The 27687-nt window shown below is 39.9% G+C and overlaps 3 protein-coding genes across 3 annotated transcripts in view; 2 read left to right on the plus strand and 1 right to left on the minus strand.

The window, feature by feature from the left end:
* LOC108607121 overlaps positions 1-2711 on the minus strand; it is a 31000-nt gene extending 28289 nt beyond the window's left edge. The window contains exon 1 of the mRNA XM_033293648.1: positions 2568-2711. The gene's annotated coding sequence lies outside the window, so the exon portion shown is untranslated. The remainder of the gene's footprint in view (positions 1-2567) is intronic.
* Positions 1-27687, plus strand: part of LOC108607780 (CG31714) — an 86925-nt gene that overhangs the window by 47362 nt on the left and 11876 nt on the right. The window contains exons 8-15 of the mRNA XM_033294198.1: positions 11157-11262; positions 15030-15727; positions 16347-16464; positions 21627-22039; positions 22768-22917; positions 24747-24929; positions 24999-25137; positions 25201-25410. Coding sequence (XP_033150089.1) covers positions 11157-11262; positions 15030-15727; positions 16347-16464; positions 21627-22039; positions 22768-22917; positions 24747-24929; positions 24999-25137; positions 25201-25410 — 2017 coding nt within the window. The remainder of the gene's footprint in view (positions 1-11156; positions 11263-15029; positions 15728-16346; positions 16465-21626; positions 22040-22767; positions 22918-24746; positions 24930-24998; positions 25138-25200; positions 25411-27687) is intronic.
* LOC108607147 (heat shock protein 23) lies at positions 4427-5663 on the plus strand. Its single transcript, XM_017997782.2, has one exon. It carries the CDS (start codon positions 4642-4644, stop codon positions 5314-5316), a length of 675 nt encoding a protein of 224 aa, XP_017853271.1. The 5' UTR covers positions 4427-4641; the 3' UTR covers positions 5317-5663.

A 27687-nucleotide genomic window follows, 5' to 3' on the forward strand; every position in this document is an offset into this window, starting at 1 on the left:
CCAAGCGTAAGAGTTTTCCATTTAGTGACAGTCGACAAACACAGCTGCTTATCCTTAATACATACACTCGACAGCTGACCATTGAAACAGAAAACTATAAAACAAATATCATAGATTGAAATATACATACGACTTGATTACATATAGAGAGGGAGAACGAACTTGGAATACACTACAAAGCGGAAGCGGCAACTTAAGAGATTTAGATTTGCAACTCATGCTCTGCTCTAATTGAATTTTTCGCATTTGAAGAGCATTCGCTGGCCTTGTTAGCTACTCTAGTAGTTTCGGAAATTTTATTAAAATGATATAAAATACGAAAAACGCTGTGTGCGAAAGAAAAGCAGCAAATATTCCACAACAAGCAACATTTGTTGGAACTTTTTTTGTTTTTCTTTTTTGTGGGGCGGGCTGAAAATTTCAGCACACAAGTGTTCAATTTGACTTTATGACTTTTACACATCAATAAACATGACATAAAAAGTCCTGGCGAAAATAAAAATGAAACGGCCAAAGAAAAATAAAGGATAAATAAGTCAGGGCAAAGATAAAGATTTGTCAGTCAGCTACAGAGTCGAGCTAGTCAAAGTCAAAGCAGCGTCGAAGAGGTGGACGAGGCTAAAACCGCAGCCAGCCAGGGCGAATGATTGATCATAAACCCCACATAGAGCGAACAAGGGCGAACACACACACACACAATGTCGTGCGTATGTGTGTGTGTATGTTGTGCGATTTGCCACTTTTGCTCGCTTGTGGCATATTACATAAAAAGCATATGGCCGTAACTAACGAGGGGTTGTTACTTGGACGACTGCTTCAATGTGTGTGGTGTGTGTGTGTGTGTGTGTGTGTTGGGGGCTTTGCTAGGGGTTGCCAAGGGTTTAGCTTTAGCCACAACTAACGGGCCATGCAGCCTTGACAATTTGAAGCCGAGCCAGCGTTCCCGTCGCTCTTCCTTTTGAGCAAGTGCGCAGCTTAAAGCAAGTGGCAAACATTAGAGGGGGGCACAGCTACAGCTGAGCGCGTGAGGCGGCATAACAAATGAATTGACGTGAGCTGCAAGATGTTGCGCGAGTTGAGCACAAATTTAGCTCAGAATTGCATGCGCATTGAAAATTGTTGCGTGCAACAAAAATCTCAATTAAACTTTGTCTGAAGTTAAACAAATGCTCAGGGAACTAAACAAAACCATTTGAACAATTTAAATATATTGACTCAATCATTTTGTATACAGAGTATCCTCTTATTTGCTTAATGAAGCGATAGCTGAAACTAAGGGCTATAATTATATATTATATATATATATATATATATATATATATTCAGAGCTACAACAAAAATCTCTATAGATTTTAGCCTGAAATTTCGGAATCGTAGAAACACACAAAATTTGTAGAGATTTTTATGTCGGGAATATCTTACAATTAGTCATGAAGAGTTCGATCTTTTACCATTTCTAAACAATATCTTGCTTTGTTTTAAAAAGAGGATTTAGTTTAGTTGATTTTAGTTAGGATTGAGGTTGACTTGAAATTGTGCATATAGTTTTAATCAATGAGACATATCTATTAATGATCTTTGGATTGTAGCTTCAAGCTAAAGTATCAATGGTTGAATCTACCTTATTTTCTTCATAAATAAGCAAAAATTGTTTAATTTGTCTCGACCCAAAATACAATATATTTTAACTTTATATAAAGGGGCTCTCAGCATTCATGTGGTGATCAAATTGAATTCAACAACAAGGTCTAATACTGTCGGTTAATGCATTTTCATATATCTGTCTTAGTAAATTCTACTCAATAATTTAAAAACTCATTTAAATGTTACGAATATCTTGTGCACTAATCCCATTTTCTAAACCAATTGCTAGCGCTTAACAAATAAAAATAGTTGTATCAACATTAAATAGTTCCACACCCACATTTACACGAAAGTTAAAATCCATTGATGTGTAAGTAATCAGAGGTCTATGGGCTGGAGAGTGAGAAGCCACAGGACATGTGTTCGTAACATGGCTGCAAAATATGAGTAAATATTTGAACTAGAGTGAATTGAAGTGAAGTCATTCGTTTGGACATTTACTAACTACGCATTACACAAGTGACTAGGCAAGTGAGTAAAAGAGAAAGAGAGGTGGGGGATGACTTTAACGTTTTGCGTACTAAAATAGCTGTAACTAAGTGGATTTTAAATGCTTGACTACACTTGAGCACGAGTTAAAGCTGAAAGTGTCAATATAGCAAGTTGAGGTTGACCCAATTGGCAGACATAAGCTAGGCCAAGGCAAGTCGGGATGCCCAAGCTGTTTAATTAATGCAATTACTTGGCAATCAAGGTCGCTAATGTGTCCCTAAGGGCAGCGACAAGCACACACACACACACGCGCACACACATAGGCAAAGGCACATGTGTAAACCTTGCATAGAGCTAGGCGCGCTCATTAATTTAGCTTTTAATCTTGTTTACGCTTAACGCCAAAGGACGCTAAAGCGCTGATTAAGTGTTTATGTTGTTAGTTTTCAACATAAGCTATATTATGTATTAATTGTTTAAAGCAAACTCACTGTCAAGCCAAACTGCTGTTAGCTGTGTAGTCTACAGTTTTTTAATTAACTTTTGCCATTTTGCACACACGCACACACGGACACACACACTAGACAATTTAATACGCTGCCTAGAGAAGTTTGTAATATGTTCTGCTTGAAAGCTTGCACTGAACTGAAATTATTATTTGCCAGCATTCAGCTGGAAACATCTGAGGTTTTTCATTTTGTTTTTTTTTTTTGTCGTTTACTTGTTAATTACACATACACGTGCTGTCAAAATAGAATTGAAAACATGCCGTCATTTGCAGGCAGTCGAGAAAACTTACAAGCTATACCTAAAACAAAATAATGCTATACTATCTTATATATAATTTTGACAAGCTTCTACTTGCGCTTTAATTTAAACGCCAAGACATTATCAATTGCACAATTTGTTGCCACATTTATTGGATCTATTTGCGCCCACGTCCTTTTGTACTGCTGCTGCTGCTGCTGCTTTTTGTCTTGGCTAATACTTTTGCTGACAGCACTGTCAATGCATTTGTGACCTTTGCCAGGACACAGGACTTGCAGCAAAGCGTGCACAAAAGCTCTGTCATTCTGCCCGTCTTCAACTTGTTTGCTCAAAATTTGTCAAACTGCTCAAACTCTAGAAAAAAATACAAAAAAAAATTCAGTTTTGTGCAGCGAAGCGCTAAAATTGTCTGACCCAGCGCCAGCGATATCAGCTAAATATATATATACTTACGTATATTTTACAAATTGGAGAAAACAGCGACAGCAACAGCAACAACAACAATGTCATGACAACGAGAACGACATCGGGGCAATGAAATTTTTTTTGTTAGGTTTACTTACTGTTAGCTTGATGCACCAATTCGCCAAGCAAACAACGCATAAAGGGTGCACTTGCAATCTAGTTAGGCTAGGTTCGATTTTAGTTAGATTAGGTCGCAGAATTGGGTCATAGTTATTTTTTTGTATGAGAAATTTCAGGGCAAAGTCACCAGAAATATCTGTGGTAACCTTGCTTGTATAAAATCCCCAATCACCACCAAAATGTTTACTGCGAATAAGTTAAATGAGTTTCCATGTTAGGATTGGTGCAAAGGGTACCCCCAGCGAGCTAGTGAAATAGTTCCCCATTCTTAAATAGGTAGCCATAATATAAGTAAAAAAATATATTCAGCGACGAAATAATTGTTTTTATACGTTTATTATCATTATTGCCTAATAATAGTTTACAATTATTACAATTATTATTATAATACGATAATTATACGATTAATTAAGTTGTTCCATTCGATCGTTTCAACACTTTGCTATTGCCTTAGTTTTGCATTCACATCTGGTGTGAATGAATTAATTAATCAATAGCTAAAACAAATGATGACAATTTATTTACTACTTACTAAAGCAGATGTTGCTTGCATTATTGGCTTGTCCTACTAACTGCAGCACCCTGTGTGTAAAGCTTGCTTTGTATGCCACAAGCCACACACACACACACACATATGCGAGTGTATTAAAGACGTGCCACATGGGGGGGTCACGATTTTCATTAGTTTTATTTGCCTCATTGCGTTTGACCAAGCACAGAGCTCGCGCAACAGCAGCGAATGCGTAGCAAGGCGACAATGCCACAATAAGTTGCATAAAGCCAGCAACTCATAACGCTTATGTGTGTGGCATAACAAGTCTGTCCGGCCGTCTGACGATTTGCAGCTCGTTTCCAGCTCATTTGGCGCCCGTCCGCCTTGACTGACGGTTTGCGATAAATATTGATCAAACAATTGGTGCTGCCACCGAAAATTGGGGCCAAGCGATGCATATGGAAATTGCCACTAGCTGAAGCAGCAGCAGTTGCTACTGGCCAGCGCCAGGCACAGGTACAGTCAGTCAGTTAACTTTACCGTTAACCACGCTGGTTCTTTACATTCGATATACTCAGTTAGTTTATAAGACTCGAACGAGCTGGAACAACAGTTTTTTTGGCATCCTTGGCCAAAAAGCAACGCGCTTGTTCCGTGTGCAACGAACACACACTCACACACACACACACAGATACACACACGCACACTTAGCTTAGGCCATGCCCATACACTGGGACTGGGACTGGGAGCACGAGCCGCACGATCACGAGCATGTGGGCCCGCATTATCACTGGCAACCAGCGCGTCGGCATTGGTCCACCGGCGAGTCCAAGTGCCGCTCGCGTCGCTACTATCTCTCGCATGAGATGGACGTGTGTGCGCGCGAGTTCCATATGCGCGTGGATGAGAGCGCCTGGTGCCATGGCTCCTGCCTGGTGGGACGTGTCGTCATAGAAACTGGCACGGAACCGGACTCGCTGGGCCGTGGCACCTTCAAGGTGGTGCTGGATGTGCATCACTTTCAGCTGGCGGAGCTCACGGTTAAGGCCAAGAACAGCGACACGATCTGTGTGGAGGGCAAGCAGTCGGACGAGCGGGCGGACACGGCCCAGTTGTGCATCACGCGTGAGTTTACGCGCTGCTACAAGCTGCCGCGGCACTATGACGCGACACTGGCTCGTGCCACATTCTCGGCGGATGGCATACTCATGGTGACGGTGCCAGCACCACCCAAACTGGACGATGTGGAGCGCGTGGTGGAAATCGAGCCCACCGGCAATTACTTTGGCAGCATTGCGGATCCCTCGGCGGCCAAGGCCATCGAGCAGGCCAACAATTCAGCTCCAGCTGATGGTGAACAGGCGAATCCTGCTGGCACAGCGACGGACAAATGAAGCTGGCGACGTCTGGCGGTTGCGCGTCTCTGCAAGTGGTGCAAACACTTCAAGTGGCAGCAGCTTCAGCAGCAGCGCGTCAAGACCGCCAGAGGCAGTCGCTTGGCTTGAAAGTGGATTTTTAATCGATGAGTAGCTGCAGGCAAAAATCTAGAGTAGCCCATGGTAGTAGTTTCAACTTAAAGCAATTGTTTAGTACGTTCCTGTTCCAACACTTAGTAAATCTTGTTGCTCCAAATCAAATATGACAATTATCTCTATCTACGACTATAACTATATATAAACTTATTAAGCGACGCATGTATTTGCTTTAAATGCTAATAAAGGACTTTATCATAAGCACAGCACACACCCAAGCCAAAGATAGTTTGATTCTATTTCGAGGTCACTTAAAATAACATAAATTTTTATATTATATATAAGAACTTATTTAATATCGAACAACGTTAAGCTAGTTTAAAAAAATGCAAATTAATTTGTATTATATTTATTTAATATTTTAAAGCACTACATATTAGATTGGATTTTATTTATTTCTAAATATATTTGTATTTAGTTTTAGAGTTTCCTTTTTTTTTATATTTGCATCATAAATTTTCGATTATTTTGATGCTAGAAAAGATTAAAGCGTTTAATAATCGAAATTTATTCGAACAAAATCATATTTGACCAATCTAAACAAATATTTGATTATGATCTGAGTGGGTTTCATGTTTAAGTTTTCCCACTTCATTTTCATTGCTTCATTTATTTTGTTTAGCAATTTTTAGCTCGAAATTCTCTGAATTGAAGAATTCATAACATAAATAGATAACGGCAAATAATAACAATCCTTTATGCATACTTCATACTTTATTTATTTTTAGACAACCTTTATCTTTCTCGTTTTCCTTTCGCTGTCGCTGTCATATCCATTTGACTCGACGCTCAACAATCCTGTCACGTGTCTCTTGATTAGCGTCAAATTTGAATAAAATTCACTAACACCTTGCTAAGATGCGCAACGCACGCACACAAGGACCTCCTCCAAGTCCTGCGGCAACCAGCAGGCTCATCAATAGAAATGCTATATAGGGAATAGTAGGCATGTCAGCAAAAATAAAATAAAAATAAAAACAACAAAAATAAGCAAACCCACGCAGACGACGCAGCCAACATTGCTTCAGGTTTGACCCAAGCGACAAACAACAACTAACAACAACAAAAATTGTGATAACAATAACAAAATTCATTGTATGACAGCAATATGCCAAGGGGCAAATAATTGGGGAGTTGTCTGTAGCCAAATAGAAAACGGGAATGTTTGGGGCGTGGCAATATGAATTTCTCAACAGACTCTGTTGTAGTCACAGCTTTAATATTGTGACTTTTATTTAAAGTTCAACGTATACAAAATTAAATTGCTACAAGTGTCGCTGCTGCTGCTTGGAACGGGTGAAAACTGTAAAAAGCCAATCAAGGTCCTTGGCCATGGGACGAGACGTTTGTTTTTTTTTTTTTGTTCGACGCCAGGCTGCGGCATTTCACGTTCCGGGCCAGTTTTTGGTTATGTGCAATTTAGTGTCCTTGCTTACGCTTTTTGCAATTTAGTTGTTGGGACACGTTTTCTTGTTACGATTGTAATGAAATTTGTTACAACTTCAAGTGAAATTTGTGAGCGCGCCACAAAAAATATATACATAGGTATAAAAAAAAAAAATTAAGCTAGACGAAAATGAAATGCGCTAAGCCAAGGACTATGAAATATTCATTAGTTGGTGAGAGTATAATTAGTGGAAATGTTATTATATATTTTTTAAATTTAGCAAATATTTATTATAGACGCTTGCATGCAAATTTCCTTTCCTGGCGCTGCCATTGTTGAGCTTAATTTCCTTGGAAATATTTCTTAAAATTTAATCTTGCCTGTAGCAAATCTCAAGCTAAATTACAAGCATCCTGGGTCAAGTGTATGGAACGACAAGAATTGCTGATGTCGGCGGTCGGCGAAGCGAGTCACGCCAACAAGTTTAAGAGGCTCGAGCTGCAAATGCGTCGTCGTCGTGTACTTTGTCATCGTTTTATTTTTATGCCTAGTTGCGTTTAATAAAGTTTTTATATGAGCTGAGGCCCACGCGCATACATATGCTTGAGTTTTAGTGGAATGCCATTGTCGTATTTCTAATCAAGTTACGATTATGGTCGCGAGCAGCTTTAATGCATTAGACGCACTAAGATTCAGCTGTGCATGTTTTCCGGCTACTCCCTGACATATTTATTCATATTTACGAGCCTTACAGCAGCAGCAATGCGGGGGCATTCCAGTTCGTTCACAGTTTCAATTTCCCATCGAGGCAACTGGCAACTGGCAACGGCAATGGCAGAGCAAAGCAAAAGTAAACACCTACATGGCCAATTTTATGAACTCATAAAACCATTGCGATGGATTTGTATTTCGAAAAGCTTTGCCCAAGGCGCGCTCCCATGGCCTTGCATAAAACTCTAAGCTCTTGCTCTTGCCACTTGGGCGTGGCTCACACACACACACACATACACATATGCAATAGTACAGATCGCTTTGAGGTATTGTTATTTTTATGTCGCTGTCATAGCATATGTTCTCTTACATGTGTGTGTGTGTGTGTTTTATGCATATTTATGTGGCCAGAAACTAATTTTTTATGTGTATGTGTGTGTGAGTGTGTTTTATTGCTTTTTATTACGTCTCCAAACATATATAACACACAACATTTTTCAGGCAATGTCAAAGTGACAAGTAACCAAATATAAGAGCAGGCCTTACTTAAAGACTTCTTTGGAGTCTTAATTTAAATCTTACAAGAGTTATGGTTTAGCTCAAAAATAAAAGCCAAATTAGCTTTGAGTTGGTTTCCCCTTTTTTTATACATTTCTTTTCAATGAAAGAAACTAATTTTATATGACAGTAGGGGAATAAAAGCTTTAATCCATAGTATCGATATCATTCATAAGATGTAGTTAGTTCTTGAGTAATTGAAGCTTTGAAGAAACATATGCAGCAATAAAATATTTAAATCAAATAATATTGCAGTAGAATTGCTACATCTTAGTCTATAAATATTGATAACTAATTCTCAGCTAACTCTACGATTAATCGTTTTCTTGAGTAATCTCTCTCTCTCTCTTTACGAGTCCATGCCTCAGTTACCTTGCCAAAGTTTATTAAATACACGTTTATTGCTTAAATTCCTTAAAAATTTGCTCTAGACAGTTAGGGAGCAAGTTGCACGGCTTAGTCGACTTGTGGCCATTCAATTGATATGCAGTTCTGGCATTTGGCATGCTCTTAATGTTTGTTTCTGTTGCTGCCACCGCAATGCGCTTCGCGTTTGCTTCTTGTTCACAGGAGAAATCAGAGAGTTAGCAGCTGAAAGTAAAACACACATTTGACCAGACCAATAGACATTACGAGTCATCTAGCTACAATACACACGTGTACGTGCCTCTAAAACTGTATACCCCATTTCCGCTCAAACATTCATGCATGTATACATGAGAGTATGTAGCATATATAGTACACCCCGCACCCCCGCACGGCTCTTAGACTGGGCTTGCGTTGAATAACGCAGCAGTTATCGTTGCTAGTGCCTTTTGTAGCCTGGCTGCAAGTTAACAAATGCTTTCTAGCACCCGTAGTCAACGTTAGTGCAACAGCCGTTGTTGCAAATGGCATTAGCCTCGGCCCGCTAGAGATGCACACGTGACACATTTGGTAATTACCTGCTGAGCTTAGCTCTGCTCACAAACGTAAGCATTTCACTTTTAGCATTGCAAATTACAGAGACTTTAAGCTTAACATGTGCTATCATTATTTGCATTTCCAGTGGCTGTTTGCTGATCACATCTAACAGTGCTATGTAAGTTAAGCTCGCTCTCGCTCTTTTAGGCTGTTAAGCTGAACTGCATCTAACAGTGCTATGCTAGCGCCTCACTGACTTTACAGTCACTCAGAGTCAAGCTCTGTAAGCTAAGCTCGCTCTTGCTCTTTAGGCTGTTAGCTGATCGCATACAAAACTGTTATGTTAGCGCTTGCTGTTAATGGCTTTACAGTCACTGTAAAGCAAGCGCTATATGCTCAGCTGCTGTTTGCCATTGCATTTTTTGCATTAATTTATTAAATTGATACTAGTAATTTAACATAGTTTATCTGTATAATGCTGACACAATACCATTTGCCATCTCTATGGGCTGAGGATGCTCGAACGGAAGCTAAGGCTGCTCCTGTTGCTTTATCTTTTTGTTAGCTTTGCTCGCTGTGGTGGGCGTTTGCATGTGTGTGTGTGTGTGTGTGTACTATTGGCATTGCAGTTTAGTATGTAATTGTATTAGTCGAGCAGTAAGCAGCAGCACTAGCGCCACATCCTGCGCCAGCCCCAATGTTTGCTGCAATTGTTGTTGTTGTTGTTGTTCTTGTTACTCATTTGCCGTAAACGAGTACTGAGCTTTGCTGTTTTTGCGGTTGCTGTGCGTGTGTGTGTGTGTGGGCATACTGTTTTTAAGCGCTACGCACTTCCTGCACAGAATGTTATTACTTCCGTTGCCGTTTAATTGATTTTGAAGGTGCGTATGCCAAAGCTGGCAGCAGCAGCAGCAGCAGAATCAGTGGCAATGGGAAAATCTTTGCGCCTCGCAGGGCCATTAGCAAATTGTAGGTTAAGTGCTTTGTATGCCTTGCCATGGCCCCACCCACCCAACCGAGCGCCCACAATCACGCCACAAACTCATTTTGAAACGCTATTTTGGCCAATGCACCTGTGTAAATAGCTTGACGCACTCAGCCGAGCACCAACTGCGGTTTCGAATCTACGTTTTGTGCGGTTTTTGGGCACTTTTTCAGTGCCATAAAGTTTTTGAAGCTGTCGACGTTATCCATGCGTAAAAGTTATTAGTGGAATGCACTCTCACTTAGCTGGAGGTAGAGCTTGGTTGTGTTTGCTCGCAAAACCTCGAGCAGCACTTAAGTTGTTGCCAACTGCAACTGCCAAGAGATTCGGTTTTGGTTTTCGTTGCGGATTTTGAGGTCTACTTCAGCGACTACTTTAGCAGCCAGTCAGCCAGCCAGCCAGCCAGGCAGCCAGCCAGCAGGCAAGCCAAAGGAGTTTTTGTTTGGCATGAGGCGTGAGTTAAGTGACGTAAGCTTAATTGAGCGCACGGTAAGCGCTGATATGCAGTTATCTAGAGGTAATGCTGAAGCATCTTAATAGGCTTAGCATATTTGAGTTTGAGTTACGTGTCCGTAGCTGCTAAGCTGCTGCATTAAATATGCTTTGCAAACTCTTTAAAACTGGCTCAACTGAAGCTAAGTTACTCAACTGTCTATCAAGCTGTTTGTTACTTAATCAACCAACACACTACGCTACACATAGATTTATACTATGAAGTTGATGTCTGCTAGTCAAATGGCATATGACCCATTTAATCATGCAACCCAAAGTGCATATTTTAGTTGCCACGCCACGCATGGCTCTGTGTGGCAGCAACAAAAGTAGGAAAAACATTTTCAGTCTATAAATCAAGCTGACAGCTAATTGACTTCGAACCGCAACATCCGCGATTGTTTTCACATTAGCAGTGATTTTTCACACACAACATAAACACAATGCAATGCATTTTAGCTGTGGCATGATAAGTGGGCTACGCTATTAGTGGATCAATTAGCACAGACTGCTGCAGACTGCTCCGCATGCTCCAATTCGTTTGCTCTATTTGCAGCTGAGAGGAGAGTGCACGCATGAATTGGCAAATGCAAAACCGAGAGTTGTTCATTTTAATTAGAGATGGCAGACTCAATGCTTTAATTATGTTTCTATTTTACTTTGCAGTGAGATCTGGACCACTGTGCTGCCGCCGGAAACCAAAGATGTCTTCACGGCCATTTTAGGCGTTACCAAAGCGAGCCGCATCGACGAGGGCGTCTATAGCTGCAAGGTGAGTTGCCTAATTTGATTTATATGTAAGCTAAGCTCGCACATGCATTGCTGATTTATAACTTGTTTCCTTTTGGGCTCGTTTCCGACCACACAAAAAAAAAAAAGATGTAAAGTCATAAACATGTTGTTCAGACCACACGTCAATAATTTCTTACAAGCCATTTGCGTAATTTGTTATTTGCCAAGCCATAAACAAATGTCTAAGCCGCACTAGACGCGCGCGGCGCTCTCTTAGGCTACTAAAGCTTAATGGCCTGGAACAGTTTAAAGACTTAGTAAGTGCTGCTAAGAGCCACCCAGCCAGGCAACAACATCAAAATCCTTAAGCCCGTTAAGCTATAGATTAAAAATTTTACGGCTTAGACGCAACAAACATTGTAAAGAAAACAAAAAACACATTCAACTGTATTTTTTCTTGCCTGCTTTATTATTATGCGCATCCTTTCACGCGCCTTTGCGCCTTTTACATATTTTAATTTACCTAATTAAAAGCCACATAACTGAGCTCCCAGCTTAGAGACGAAGTGCGCAAAATGTTGAGCGCAAAATTGAAAGTAATTTTGTGGCATTTTAAGTGCGGCCCAGCATCAGCGGATTTTGGCTGCCACCGAGCCACCACGAAGCTTGCCAAGTGATATGCCAAGCTTAACGCATGGCAATTAAGCTGATTAGTCAGCTGCAGGACTCGATGAATTCAATCAGCACGCTGGTCACTCTCACTAGCTGGGATAATTTATGGATTTTAAATTATAAGAATATCACAGCGGCAAATTTCAAGCAACTTTCATTTTGTGTGTTTTAAATTTAAATATTGAACTTTAACGCAAATAAATACGCAGAAATATGTTAAATTGTTCGTTGAACATTTTCAATTCTCCATTTCCTTAAACATTGTTCTATTATTTACTAATAGCCCAATGGGAAGCGTTTCTCTGGTTTCGCTTTGCTGCTTGTTGTTCTTCAATTAAGTTTTTTATTCCTTTAGCCATGTCACACAGAGAGTGTCTCAACTCTTTAAGCAGCTTTTGTGCCACGCGCCCTAAGCTGCAATTTCAACTTGCTGCTATAAATTTGCACACTTTAAGGCCACAAAGCGCGCCCAGCAGCTGTTGATGCCACACAGCACAGTGAGGCACATAGAGAGTGTATCCCAGAGCCAAGGGGCAAACATTTTCTTAAAGCGACAGCGCAGCCAACAATTGTATTTAATGCCATGTCCGAGTTGCGAGCTGCGAGCTACGAGTTGCTAGGGGATTTTCGTTGAGCTTTCTATGCAAGACTCGCTCGCTCTCCCCATAAGCAAAATAAAAACAACAGAATTTTTCTATTTGGCTGTGTCGCTTTGTGCCCGCCTCGCTTATTACTGTCGCTGTGCGGTTTTTACGTAATGACTACGGCGTATCAAAGACATGCCGCCGCCTTGCCTTGACTGTGGTGCAGTGCGGAGTGCGGAGTGTGGGGCGCGCCCATTTACAAAACGCTTAGCAGCTGCTTAGAGCCTGCATTTGATGCTCTGGCTCATTCTCTCCCAGCTCTCTCTCTCTCTGTGGAGCTGTTTTAATGCCGAGTCCCCAAAGGTTGTCTTGTGAGATTGAATATTGAAGTGCATAAATCCTTTACAATATGATGCGCCTCAAGCTCTGTCACAATGTCGATGGCATGTGGCTGAGAGTCTTGTCAATTATGCGCTGGGGAGTTTCATATTTTATGCTCGCACACACACACACACTCGTATCCCATGGGTCGTATGCGCAACGATTATTTATTTATTGATATTAAGTATACGCACTGTTGCAATTAGTTTATTAGCCTGCAGCTCTTTTTTCCCACTCAAGCACACAACTCATTGATTCTGTATATTAAGCCGCTTAATACATTACATTGGCTTTCTTTTGCTTCTGCCTGTCTGTCTGTTTTATATTTTAGCCATTTAGCCTTTGCGGCAGCAGACAATTTGCTCTAGCAGCAGCAGCTTAGGCGTGTCTAAGACAACAACTAACAAAAGCAAGCCAAGCAAAGTATTTATTCCCTTTTTGTTCGCTCGCTCGCTCGTTTGCTGCAGTTTGCACTTCGTATCAACAGCTCTGGCTTTGGGGCTGCCATAAACCGCAAAACGTTTGTGCAACAAAACGCAGAACTAGAGGCAACATTAACATTGCAAATTCTTCTGTGTGGCCCTGTGGCCTGTGCTGACAATTTCGCAACGCCAGAGCAAATTTTATTGACTGCCTGGGAACGAAGATTGAGCAAACGGCAATGTGCGCTCTTTTAACGACTTTGTCTGTTAATGAGACGCGACTTAGCAGCAAGCCACATCACATAGATAGAAAGCGGCAAGGCTATGCGGCAATAAAATCAAATTTGCTCATAAAAATTTGTCACTAAAATGCGAAATGAGCTTGACGTTAAGCATCGTCTACAGCCAACTGAGTTAATTGCTATTTTCTAAGCAAAGATTTGCTGTTTGCGGTTGTGTTGCAATGTCATCAAAATCAAATCACAGACACATACAAGACGTGCCACAAATTTAAAATACTTCGATGCTGCTTTAAAGTCAGAAGGACGACAAATAGAATTTGCTGTCTATCAAATGTTTCCGTTTCAGTTGCAACAAAGTGCCAAAGCACTGAGCACACATGACAGACAGACAAATGCAACATGCCACCCCCCTAGAGGTGTGTGCAGCTGTCTATATGTCTATGTATGACCTCACATCACTGCTCGTTAGCTTGTCGGCAAAGCAACATTTCTGCACTCTCTCTTCATTTTCTTCTTTTAAATTTGAAACGGATATGCACGCTGAGTGCCTATATTTTTTGGCGGCAATTTGACAGCAACAGCAACAACCAACAGCAGCATCATGAGCAACATCATTATTATAATGACTAAAGCGCGCAGTGTGTTGTTGCTCACAGTTGCTGCCACATGAAGCAACATGGCTTTAAGCAGCTGCCAAGTGTTTAACCGACTTGACTCACTCCTGCTGCTGCTGCTGTTGCAATCCGACAAAAGTCATATCCAATCAGCAGACAGACTCGCCAAGAGTCGATTATATGCTAGCTATATCCTCTGGACAGCTGTCTGTGCACTGTGGACACAAGACAAACACAGACAATTGGCTTTGTTGTTGATATTTATCGCTCGCCGAGGGCCAAACATTTGATTGCTAACATAAGAAGACTTGTAGTATTTATTTTTCTAAAGAAATTTTATTTAAATCGAGCAAAAAAATAGATATAAATTAAACATACATTAAAATATAAATAGTTGCTTGCTTTATCTTTTAAAATTAAAGTAGATAGCCCATGATAAATTAATTATCAATTCATTCATAAATAGTTCATAAACAACTGTGTTCACACTTAAATAAATATTACGTCGAATGCCTTTATATATTACAAACAATAGTTACTATTTACACTTGTTACTAGTACACGAATATGTTTTCAGAATTTCTATAGATATGAATTTAATTTCCAAAAACAACTTTAAAAAAAGTTGCAGCAAAATGTTTAAGCAACACAAAGATTTATTGAAAATAAATGTCAAATAATTTTGAGAAATTAACCATGCCACTCAAAGTTTATTAAATTTAATTTTAATGCTTAGCTGAGTTATATCTGCCATAATTCCATTAGTCGAATTTGTTGCCTAGTGTAAAGAGCTTACAATTATATTTATTTATTTTCAGAGGTGTAGCTTTTATTAATTTTTGATTAAATCAGCGCTAACTAATTAGATTATTGTTGCTTTATCTACTGCCAGGTGACCGACTGGGGCGTCGAGCAATGCCGTTCGCTGCACATCCACATCAAGTCACCGCCACGTCTGCGAGTCGATCCAGCCAGCGTGACCCTGCAGCGTGGCGATTCACTGCGTGTGCGTTGCCTTTCGCCGGGCAACGATGACATCAAGCGCTATGCCCAGCTGGGCTACAGTTGGACACGGAACGGGCAGCTCTTCCAGTCGGATGCCGGCACGGCCATGTGGGAGGATCTCTATCCGGATGGCAGCATTCTCAAAATCAACAACATTCAAAAGTCCGCAGAGTACGCTTGTCTGGTCTCCAACAGCGTGCGCCCAGTCTCACGCAGCGTCTACATCAATGTCATCGAGCGCAATGCCGCGCATGTTTGTCTGGCGGAGTCCAGTTACGGCGTACACTGGCCCACCAGCGCACCTGGGGCGCCCATTATAACGGATTGTCCTCGCGGCTTTGAGGGCCACTCGCGTCGCATTTGTGAGCAACGCGATGCGGGCAACTCCAGCTGGCTGCTCCCCGACTTTTCCAGCTGTGTGCGGGACGAGCTGCTGCTCATCTACAATCGCTACAGAGCGCTCTGCGCTGGCTTCCAGCAGACCAACTCCTCCACCATACTCAAGGCCTGCTTTGACTACACGCTACAGCGCAGGCAGAGCTTTCTGCCCGGCGAGGCGAGTTTCCTCATCGATATGCTGCATGAGGTGAGAGAGCAAGCGAATTGAATTTCCCATTTCTTGTAATTAATATTAAATTTCAAAGTTGCTTGCTTCTTGCTCCCAAGCACAACTTCAATAAATGCAACTCAAATTATGTTTGCAAACAGCTTTTGCCAGCTGGTCAAAGACCCAACAAGCACTTGGCATTTAGGCCACAAGCTGCAACCAGGTGAAAACAGCTCAAAGGCATTACAAACTACATACCTGTGTCTCTGTCTCTGACTCTGTCTCTGTCTTGCGACTCTGCTGTAGCCACTTGAGTGGCTGGCGCTAGGCGTAAGGACAGCAACTATTTTAACACGCAAGTGAATGCAAAAGACTTGAGTCCACACGAGAAGCCCCCAAGACGACTGGCAATTTTGCAAAAAATTTTCGCAGCCAAGACAAAGGAAAAGAAAAGAAAGGGGGAAAAGTGCAAGTAAGAATAGAGGCAAAAGTGTTTTGCCAAAAAGCGAGCCGAGTCGAGCCAGCATTCGCAAAATTTTTCATTTTTATGGCACACAATTTCAGTAACGAATGGCATTAAAAATTTCCCTCCTCTCTCCTCTATGTTGGCACTTGTCTACTAACAATTGTGGGTTTGTATGTCTTTTGCTATTTTGCGCTCGACACCTATTTGCAATTGAAGGGCACACAACTGGAGCGTGAGATGGCGGCGGAGATAATATTGCGTATACTGGATAAAGTCATGCAGAATGCCAAATCCTTGAATAGTCAACAGGTAAGTCCTAACAACCGCTATCCAACCACCCACCCACTCAGCCCCTTGGCACATACATTAGAGCAACAGCAGTCGAGGCTTTGGGCGCCATAATTTATAACCTACAGCCATATTCAATATTTGCCCGCCAGCTTGCGGCTCTTTACAGATTTATTACACACACACACACACAGGCATGCACACATATACTTACATGCAAGGCTCTCGCATACAATTGTGTGTTAGGCACATTATTCACAGAGCTCCACTTTTATTTAGCTTGTAGTTGGGCTGTCAACTGTGCCGCAATTTACATTTATCTGCTTGCCACCACATACGCAACTGCTTGCGCCATTCGAGTGTGTGTGTGTGTGATGTGTGTGTGGCAAGCACACACAGCGAGCAAGCGAGTGAGCGAGAGCGTGTGCACCAAATTGATGTTCATGTTTTGCTGGTAATGAATACGTTCTAGTAAAATCTATATGCGGCTATTTGAGCTCAGTTTTATTTTTAGTTTTCTTTCTCTATGTGTGTGTGTGTGTTTTCAATGCCATAAAGCCCGACTGCAAAATATTGTTGTTGCTGCTCTTGTTGTTGTTTGGCAATTTGTTGGCCACAACATGCTTGTTAAATGGCAGATATTTTGCATATGTTTTAAATTGCCGAGCCTTAAGCTGAATAAGAACTGCTCAACAGACGTTTACACAGCTAACTTTTTAATAAAAATGAAAATATAAATTATAGCAGCGGGCTGTGATTGTTACTACCAAAATAAAAATACTGTAGAATGAAGATAACAGAGGGCGTAGATTAACAGCAGCAGCTTAACATTAAACTAAGAGCAGCGTTTCTCTGCAGCAGCTTAACATTTAACATTTCTCTGTTAAAACGCTGCTCTTATTGTTAGTTAAATGTTAAGCTGCAGCTTTTCAACTCGCGTCTCTCGCTATGTTAAAGCGCTGCTGCTAATTTTATGTGAAGCTGCTACTTGAAGATCGCGTTGATTTTCGGCATTACTTTAAAAAGGTTGAGAATGAGAGTAAGAGCTCTGATAACTACTTTCGTTTGATTGAAATAATAAATAATATTTGTACTAACAAAATCTTAAAATACAGTAAAATACAACTTATTGTATTAAGAATTTACTCAAGAAGTTGCTTACGAATTTAATTAAAGTGCTTAGTTTTCAAAATGTATCAAATTAAATTTAAAGAAACTTAAATTTGTTAAGAATTATGCAACGCAAAGTTTTGAATCATTTTGTTAAAACGATAAACCAAATTAAAATCAGTCCAGTTTAAGATTATTTATGCTAAAAACGAATCTCAACTTGCTTATAATTTAAGCATTTGTTTAGATTTACTTTAAAATGCAGCTGCCAACCCATAATGATACCTATAGGTATTTACTCTCCCTCTCACCTCACAATTCTCAACCTTCTTTGACGCTTTTTTGGAAATAACAACTGTTGGCAACCGCCTCAAACTTGTTGCTAATGAGCAGCAATCAAAGCCAGCACACATAGACAGCACCAGGTACACCACACGCACCAGCAGCAGCAGCAGGAGCAGCAGCACACAGGTGCGCAAATCTCTTTGCGCTTCTCATGACAGCTGCTGTGGACCGCAGAGCAATAACAATGAGCACATTGCTAATGGACTGCCACTGACGCAAGCTACTTGAACTTGATGCTCTTTTTCTTTATATTGTGGCATAAAGTCTGTTTCCGGTTTTGGCCTTATCGCGCTTGCAACTGTGTGTGTCCTTGTTGTCCTTTACTGTTACTGTTGGGTAGTCAGCTTGCCGTCTTTTACACTCAACTTACTTAAGTTTTTAAGCGAATCGCAGAGGGACGGCGGGTGCGGGGACGAAAGGTGGTCGCCGGTTTATGTGGAAGCTCATGTTTTATTCCTTGAGCACACTTTGTTCTGGCAGTAAGTGCGGCATAAAAGTAACAACAGCAACGCGCTTCGCTTCATGCAGCAGCAGCAGCAGAAGCAGCAACAGCGGCAGGCTTAAAATTTCGCTATGCAAATTTATGTGAGTGTTGATTGCAGCTGTTGAAATATGCTCGCCCCCTGCCCCTCAGCCGCACAGCCTCTCAACCTCGCACATGTTGAGCCCGATTTTAAAGCAGACGTCTCAATGTCAGCAAAGTTTATAAATTAAACAACTATGGAGCATAATCTAGCGACAGTCTGCGGGCTAGTTTCATTATTAATATTCATCATGCAGCAAAGTTAAGTAATTTCCACTACTTTCTCTGTCCCTTCTTAGTTTTTTTTTCGTAATTTAAGAAAGTGCTTAGCGCATAGTTGACTTAAAAGATGCCAAGACCAACTTTTTAATGCGCTGAAATTAATTTCGTTTCTGTGTGTGTGTGTGTGTTGCCAGTTCAGTTTGAGTTATGGCATTTCAATATAATGCGCCCATGTGAGTCGCAAAAGTTTCACGGAACAATTTTATATTTTAAATTCTTATAGCATTTTTTTGCTCTTTCGCTTTTATTAGCTTTGCGCAGTGCAAATTAAGAGAAAAATCAAATAAAACGCTTGGCTCAATTGCAGCAACTTTTGCTCAAGTTTTTATATTTCGAAAATAGTTTTATTGACTGCATTATTGCCGAGAGAGGTGGCAACTGGACTTTTAATTAGCAAAAAGGCAAAGCGACAAGCGGCAAAATCTATTGATTTAATTGGACAAACTGCTTGGCATAGTTGGAAAACAAAAAAGTTAGTCAACGCGCTTAAGTCACTAAGCCAACCAATGCGCATTTCATTTTGTTTAATGTTCATTTATTTATGCATAAGTCATAAAGGCAAAAGCATAAACTGCATTATGCGCTCATATTCAAATTCATAGAATTATACAGAATATGTATTTATTGTTAATAGCTGGCTCAATGGCTAAATTTTGTTTGCAATTGCATTTCAATTACTTTTATATATTTGTCGGCTCCACATTGATTGCAATTTGCCGGCTTTGTGGCAAATGATTTTTAGGAAATTGCCAAAATCTCTCGTGTTTATAAAAGTTCATTCAAATTAAAGTTTCCGAATGCTGCAAGTATTTGCATAGCTTATTGACTCGTTAAAAATGGAAAGTTGAGTGACCTAGTTAAGGCCCCCCACTCACTAGCATATACACTTGTTAAATTATAAATGTGATAGGCTCACACACACACATACATATTATGTTTATAACAATTACATGCCCAAAGTTCACGACAAATCACTTAGTAAGCCTAAAGTTTCTACAACGACAGACAAACTTTTGAAAACTGAAATAAAAAAATGCTGAAAATTGCGAGTCGCACATGAGCTGTAATTTGAAGTCAGTTTTCTTGCCACGCCCATGCAGTTGAACGCCCACAGTAAGTTGACGTTAAACTGTTACACGTGTGCGGCGCTCCCAAATTTTTCGCATTTCTCAACTTTTGCGCAAAATACCGGAAAATTCGTACTTTTTTGTCTTTAAAGCAAATCGCATAGGCGCATAGTATTAGTCGTTGTGTTCTGTGGGCTGTGGGCGGCAGGAGGGCGTGGCATGTGTAAATTTTTATGCGTTGTCATTTGTATCATTAGCCAGTCCCTGAGATCCGTTTAACGTTCCGAGCGCCTTGACATTGAACTGGTAATAGAAACTGTAACGTTATTTTTTAAAGCTACAGGGCCAAATCACAAATCTCAAGGCACAAAGCACGCACTGCCGGGTCGGATAGACATTCTTGCTCATCACAGCAGAAATTTTCAAAAAAAAAAAAAAACAGAGAGAGGAGATGAAGAAACAATATTAAGTAAAGCAAAAATCAGAATTGTAATGAAGTTCGCATTACAAATTGCGAAATTGCGAAAATGGAGCACTCAATGGTTCGTTGGCCGTTTTGGCTGCTGCTGCTTAAGCTTATTGGGTCAGCTTATAGACTCAGTACATCAACCACCCAGCCACCCACCCACCAAGCTACCACCCACTCGCTTCAGCCGAGGCTAGCACTGTTGCGCATTCAACAATTTATAATATTATGTGGGGTTCATTGACTGCTTTGTTTATCGCTGCGCTATTGTTGCCAACAAACTCCTTTTAACCCCCTTTTGATTTGTGGCCCAATGCTCATCGTTGCACAATATGCTGACTGAGATTTGCAATTGTTGTTTGGCATCGATAGGCAAACTGCAGATAAAAATGTAACTAGCTAAACAGTAAATATATTTACTCGGCTGCTGGTCAATATGCTTATTTGCTAAGCCACAGAGGAGGCTACTTGGCATTGCTTAAGAATTTAAGAGAGCGAGAGAAAAGATTGAGCTGCAATGTTAACATTTTCCAATGGTTATGTTCTAGCTAAGACACCAACCATTGTATGAATATTTTGTCATATGTAAAGGTAATTTTTTGTTTTTATATTAAATATGTCAAAATGCCAAATATTAACTGAAAGTGTAAATATGAAAAGTAATTATTAGTACATATTTTTCGATATTTATGTGTCGTTATTAAATTGTGCAAGACAAAATCTATGAAACAAAACAATTCAGCAAGGCTTAAGTGAACCATAAATTTGTATAGAATATTTGCAGACAACCTTAAGCCGATGCTGATGCTGTGTATATTAGAAAAATTCAGAGAAAATTATTTCAATAGCTCGATTTTTTAGACTTTAATAAAAGCTTAAGAAAGTCTCGTACATACTTAAAGGCAATCTTAACATTTTTATACACTTTAACATTTGTATAAGAAATAGGAAAAGGGTATCACAAAGCTGTGCAAAGGCCACCAGATAGACAAGCTAATTATGAGATAGATTGAGCTCTGGCTAGTTCGTCCATCTGTCTGAGCAACAATAACTCAGATATTATAAGAAATAGAGATACCAAATTTAGCACAGCTAAAGGTAAAAGCAATTGAGCATATATTAATTCAAATTAAAAAGTGTATTAAAAAGTTGGCTGCGAACAACATTAATGCGCTCTTATAATATATGTATATGTATTGATTTATACTCGAGCATATTGTTTGTTATTTGTGAAAACAACAATAGACCAAAAGCAAATGATTTGAGGGGTTGCCCTAACGACAACACGAGCTTGTTTACAAATCAATGTGCGTTTGATATATTTGGATTGTAAACAAAAACAAACTTTAATAATGATGTGCGTCTGCATTTATTTTTATGTCACCTGCAGCAAATAAAAAAGTTGCAACTTTTAACGCAATCTGCGGCACTCAACCGCGAGACAATTGCGGCCTCCCAATTGGCCACATCGACGGGCGGCGGTGGCGGCGGCAACGGCGGAGCTGGCCAGGTGACATCCTCGGCAACTGCTGCTGACAGCACGACAACTTTGACCGCACAGGGTCGCGCCAACGGGCAGGGCAGAGTGGATGGAGCTGCAGGCAAATTACAGGCGAACCGTGTGGGCGCTGCGGCCGATTCAGCTGCTGCTGGTGCAAGTGCCACTGGTGGTGGTGGTAGTGCTAGTGGCGCAAGCAGCATTTTAACCATAGACGAGGACGCTTTATCGCTGGATCGCTTGAATTCGCTGCGCATTTACATGACCTCAGTGAAAACATTGCCGTTCGATTTACGCATTTACGGGTGAGTAGACAAGCTGGCAAAGAAAAATATAAATAATAAATAAAAACATAACTTCAAGTGGGAGAGTCCCAAGGCAAATCGTATGCAGGATTTTTTATTAATTAGCATCAACTAAAACGCCACATAGGCCAATGCAAATATTTTCTTTTCCTTATTTTTTGTTTAAAGTAAATTCAGTTTGGTGCGTAAGTAAACGGTAAACTTTGTTTTATGACCGCTTGATTAATATGCTCGCCAAGCAAAAACATTTTTTTTGCATTTGCCTTTAATGGAAAAATGTACTTTATGGCTTGCGCCATAAATAAGCATGAAGTGTGGAAATATATAAAGACGAAGACAAGAGCAGCGCGCTTAGCATAAAATAAAGCATACAAAATTCTAACTGGCAGTTACTCTATAGAAAGGGTATTTGAAATTTGAAGAGCCGACGCAGACGACGAGCTGTTAAAGAAAAAAATATTTAATTTAACTAAATAACCAATCAAATGAAAAGTAAATGAACTAGAATTCTTAATATTTATCAAGAGTATCCATTTGTCTTGCTTCATGCCACGTTTGTGCTTGCGTCTTGGCACAGGACCTTGCAACAGCACAAAAAACTTGACGCTCTCTCAGGTGGCATGCTGCAGTGTTTGGCTTCAAGTGTCTCATTTAACTAATTAAGTTGCAGTTGAGTGCAGTCGAGCGCTTATTATGATTAATGTTCGCTCTAATTTCTCTATTCGCAGCGAGGATTTATTTTCGGATCAACTTTATATGGAAATCGGACTATCCACACGTCTGCTGCATATCATGGCCAATTCGACAATATTCGCTTCTGTGATCTCCTATAAGAACCTCAAAAGCTTTCTACCCAAAACTTACTACACGCGTGGCAGGTAAGCGACTTAAATTAGTTGAGACAAAAGCAATCGAAACCGACAACTAAGCGCATTAAGCCAGCAAGCACTTGCTAGCAAATAACTGTAATAAATGTAAGCAATATGCAAATATGTAGCATGCAACAAGAGGCAGCCACACTCATAAAAATTACTCATAGTAGAGTAGAGTGTGGATGGCTGCTGAGCTGAAAGCTGATTAGGGTTTGAGGTTAGCCAAGCGGCAGCAATGTGTAAACAAATGTTGATTTAATAACGCTATCTATGCATGTGTGTGTGTGCGTGTGTTTGTGTGTGCATTTGTTTTAACTCACCAGCACTTGAAGCAATTGTCATTGAGTACGCTAAAGAGATTAGTGTGAATGCAACTGGAGCATGAGCATCAACAGCTGTTGTGTACTTCAAATAATACTTATAATACCAATTGCATATCATATGGCGGTACTTATCTGCATATGTTTGCATATGTGTATTTTATATTTAAATATTCCCCCACATAAAGTGCTTATCCCACGAATTATGTACACACATATACTAAGTGCTTTAGCTTGGGGCTAAATTGCAAATTAAATCACACAAAGTAGCGCTTCAAACTTATTGTGCTTTGTAAATATTTGCAACATTGATTAACTCATATAATTATTATAATTAGTAGTTAATTAGCTGCGATACTTGCACTTATTATTGCATTAAATTGTTTTAATGTACAAGGATAAGAGTCCAATTGCATTTGAGCAAAAGGTCGAGTTCATAGCAGTCAGAGACTGAACGTAAGCACTGTGGGGACTTGTGGGCATCTAGATATTATTAGTGATATCTGTGGTAATACAAACTTAGCTGTCAAAAATACAGAATTGTGGAACGGATTTGTGCTCTACCAAAGTTCGCACATTCTTTTTTATTTTATGCACAAATTAAAGCTAAAATATTTACTGTGCATGCTATATACATAGCGTGTAATTAATTAAAACTGATATTTCCAATTAAGCTTAACTTTCGCACCTTTTTAATAACTCTAACCTTGTTTGTTTTTAAGCTTTACTGCTGAAATGTGTAATATGTCAACAATGAACAGACTTTTTCATATTTAAACTCCGTTTGTAAAGCTTTGCAAAAATTAGCTTAAGTTATACAACTTGATAAATTTGAATGCTTAGAACTTTTACCCAAGAACACAACCCCATCTTCTTTTTTTTAATTACGGTAACCATATCTTAGATATATGCATATCTCGATATGAGCTGACTTTAACAACTATAAAGCTATAAGCTATGTTCAAAATGTGTGGAATGTAATTTAACATAAGTAATGTGTAGGGTGTGGATGCTAATGAGTTTGCTGTAGATCATATTAGCAGCAGCTTCCCAGTAGCAAGCGGCATTTACCAGAAGAGATACAGGAGCGATATATCTATATATATATATATATATATAACGAATTTCGAGTAAGAGAGGTCACGAAATACATGAAGATCTGTTTAATTTCATGCATCTACATAAATAACTGAGATAAAATAGTTAAAAGTTTTATTTAATATAAATTAATAAGAGGCATTTGCGATATCCAATAAATAATAAGATTATGTATATGTATTGTGTGAAACCAAACCAAACGTTGTCAAAGCATTGGCATCAAAATCAAGCTAATGTAACACGTTTCAACAATTGGAACTTGGCCATAATATGGGGCGTGAGCAATTGAGTGGCAATAGCATGAGATTTCATTTCTGCTTTCCCTGGCATTGACATCAAGCGCTCAATAATTGAATATCAATTGTCGCGCATTGCAATTAATGCATATTTTAATATATCTATTCATACATCCTTTAGCGATCCTAAGGACTCGGACTATGTGCTTGCCTCACGCATTATACAAACCTGGCTATTTCAATCCAACCGCTCCAATGACAATTTTCGTGAGCCACTCGACCTATCCTTTGAGGCTGGCCATGTGGAAATTATATTTCAGCACGAAAGCGTGCCCAAAACTGGAGACTGGGTGGCGGTCTGCGGGTAAGTGTAGCAACAACAACTACGAGAACAACAAGAACAAAGAATAATTCAGTTTAATGCCTTGCAGTGTCACGACTACAAAGCCTCGTTTGACTCCACCTGGCGCTCCGATTTGTGCATCACCAAGCATTTAATGGAGAACATAACACGCTGCATTTGCCCGCTCTCTGGCACCTACGTGGTCATGCTCACCAAGCGACAGCCCAATGTGAGTTGAAAGTGCAACGCCAATAACTTGAAGCTCTTCTAAAAACAAATTAACTCTTTGCAGTCACCTCCAGCGCATGCGGCACAACGTCCGCTTTTTGTAATCATCAGCTGTGCCTGTTGCCTGCTCCAATGTTGTTGCGCTTTGCTCATTTTGCTGCCCATCTGGTGTAATCGCAAGTGTGCTGTGACCTTTCTCAAAATGCAGTTCTGCGTCTCCACCTCGAGCGTCATGCTGATCTATTTGCTGGGATTCATGAAAATGCTGCCTGTGGTAAGTTTTTCACTTTGACTAATTTCATATCCAACCAGTTTTTCCATTTTTGCGAGCTCTGTGTGTGTGGGTATGTGTGTGTGATATTTAATTACTATAAAATAAATATGCACATACAGTGAGGCAAAGCCAAGTAAACAAAAGCAAAAAGGCATTCAGATCAAAATAAGCAGAAGAACAATTTTACTAGCCAAGTGTAATACAATAATCACAGTCTACGATTACTCTATGCGACTCGCGTATTGTAATAGTGCTTATCTATATTATTATTTATAATATTGAAATGTATTTAGACAGTCGATGGTAAATTAAAATGATTACAAAGGAATATTTAAAATATGAAAAGCTAAAATTGGAATATGCCAGCAGCTATTCGATTAGCTGAAATTTTCGGTGTTGGTCGAGAACATGCGAAGTTTGAATGAAATCCATTGAATATTGTAGGCGATAATAGTTTCTTTTTTAAATTTTGTAATTCAATCTACAAACGAAATTTGGAGCATCTAATTCTTATAATCCCCGAGTTATTGTTGCTCATACAGACGTGAGAATTGCAAAACACACTACAAGCCTTTGCACAACTTTCTTATACCCTCTTCCATTTGGTTATCCAATTGTCTTAGTGTATAAAAACAACAAACTGGCAAAGCCACAATATAAATAGCACAAAAGCTCGGGCAAACTACTTGCAATAATACGCAGCAATTCATAAAGCACATTTATAATAATTAATTATCACAAGCATTCAGGCATGAATATTATCTTTAAATAACAAACAAAACTTTCCATTGCACAAAAACAAATTAGCTGCGAATATTTGAGCTGGATTTGCTTGTGCATATTATAATTTACTGTTGCCAGCAAATATTCATGTAAAGCAAATCCCTAGTGTACCACGCCCACCTGTTGGCCACCACCAGTTACCAGTTGCCATTTGCCAGAAAGCAAATTAAAAGTCAACAAAGCAAACCAAGGCAAAAGTACTCTAGAGAGACGGAGGAGCGTGCGCTTAAGTCGAAATTAATATTTATAAATGCGTCACCAAAAATACAATTTGCACATAATGTGCAGCTAAATAAATATGCTAAAAATTGATGGCATATAAAATGCGCCAGCGCTGAAATTTAAAATACGCGGCATAAACATAAAAACAGAAGCAATAACACTGCATAATCTCCAGAGATATAGCGACCCCGCCCAGCCGTAGAAAACATTGTTAACTGTAACATGATGTAACGTTACTTTGAATTAGTTATAAACTGGGTAGCAACAGCGCAATAAATGAATGAAAAGCAACAGCAAAAGGTTTAACGCTCGCAATGCAAACAGACATTAAGTCGCGAATACAGAACATTGAAGCAATCTATTAAATATGCCCCAAATCCCAAGCTCGACCAAACTCCCCAGAAACGCAGACACACCGGCGAACACAGGTTTTGGAATGTGAAATGTGACTGATGTGACGGCCACGTGCAAAATTTTAAGGCGCAAACATAATGAAGCAACTTATGGTAAAACACACGCTTTGGTTCACATCCAAGTCGATGATCTTGCAAAGTACGTTGTTGCTTCGCTGCTGTTCCGGCTGGGGCAACTTTGACGTATAACATGCAGCTACACGCACGTAATAGTTATTATACATTATTGCAATGCAAAGTTCAGAAGCGGCGCTTAAGCGACATTGATAAAAAAGAATATACTCATAAGTGCCGCCACAATGCCAAAAGATATGCGTGAATTTAAAGCGTGTGCCACTGGACACCGCACGCACGCCCACACACAATCACAGCGCAGGAGACATACCAAAGTGCATAATTAATTAAATATTCATTTAACTATGTTCTCTCTTGTTGTTTGTGTTGTGTGGTGTTAGTATGTCTGTCTGCATAAATAAATACAATTCGCAACGACATATAAATAATAATAATAAATATTACGCATACGCCACAATATCCCCCCAGGGCCAGCAGCAGACGACAACGCTTGCTCGCTCGCTCGTTCGCTCGCCCTATGAAAAGCAAAACCTTTTAAGCGCACTTAACTCATAATTTCCCAAACAACAACCAAACGCGCAAAACAAAAAAAAATAAATAAATAAAACTGTGCGCTCTCGAGCATTGAAAATTAAAAAGTTTCTCTGAATTTCTTTGGAGTGAATCTGGCTCTGCCGCTGCTGGTGGGGGGTTGACCTCGAGAGACAAGCAGAACCACAACACAAAGTTGAGATAAAAAAATAGCTACGCTTGCTTTACCTGCTCTTAACAAAACTCCAGCCTT

This window comes from Drosophila busckii, chromosome 2L (assembly GCF_011750605.1).
Source record: "Drosophila busckii strain San Diego stock center, stock number 13000-0081.31 chromosome 2L, ASM1175060v1, whole genome shotgun sequence".
Classification (NCBI taxonomy): domain Eukaryota; kingdom Metazoa; phylum Arthropoda; class Insecta; order Diptera; family Drosophilidae; genus Drosophila; species Drosophila busckii.

Bases quoted from the DNA above. Each gene is read 5' to 3' on its own strand.
- LOC108607147 (XM_017997782.2), top strand. From the start codon at position 4,642: ATGCCCATACACTGGGACTGGGACTGGGAGCACGAGCCGCACGATCAC.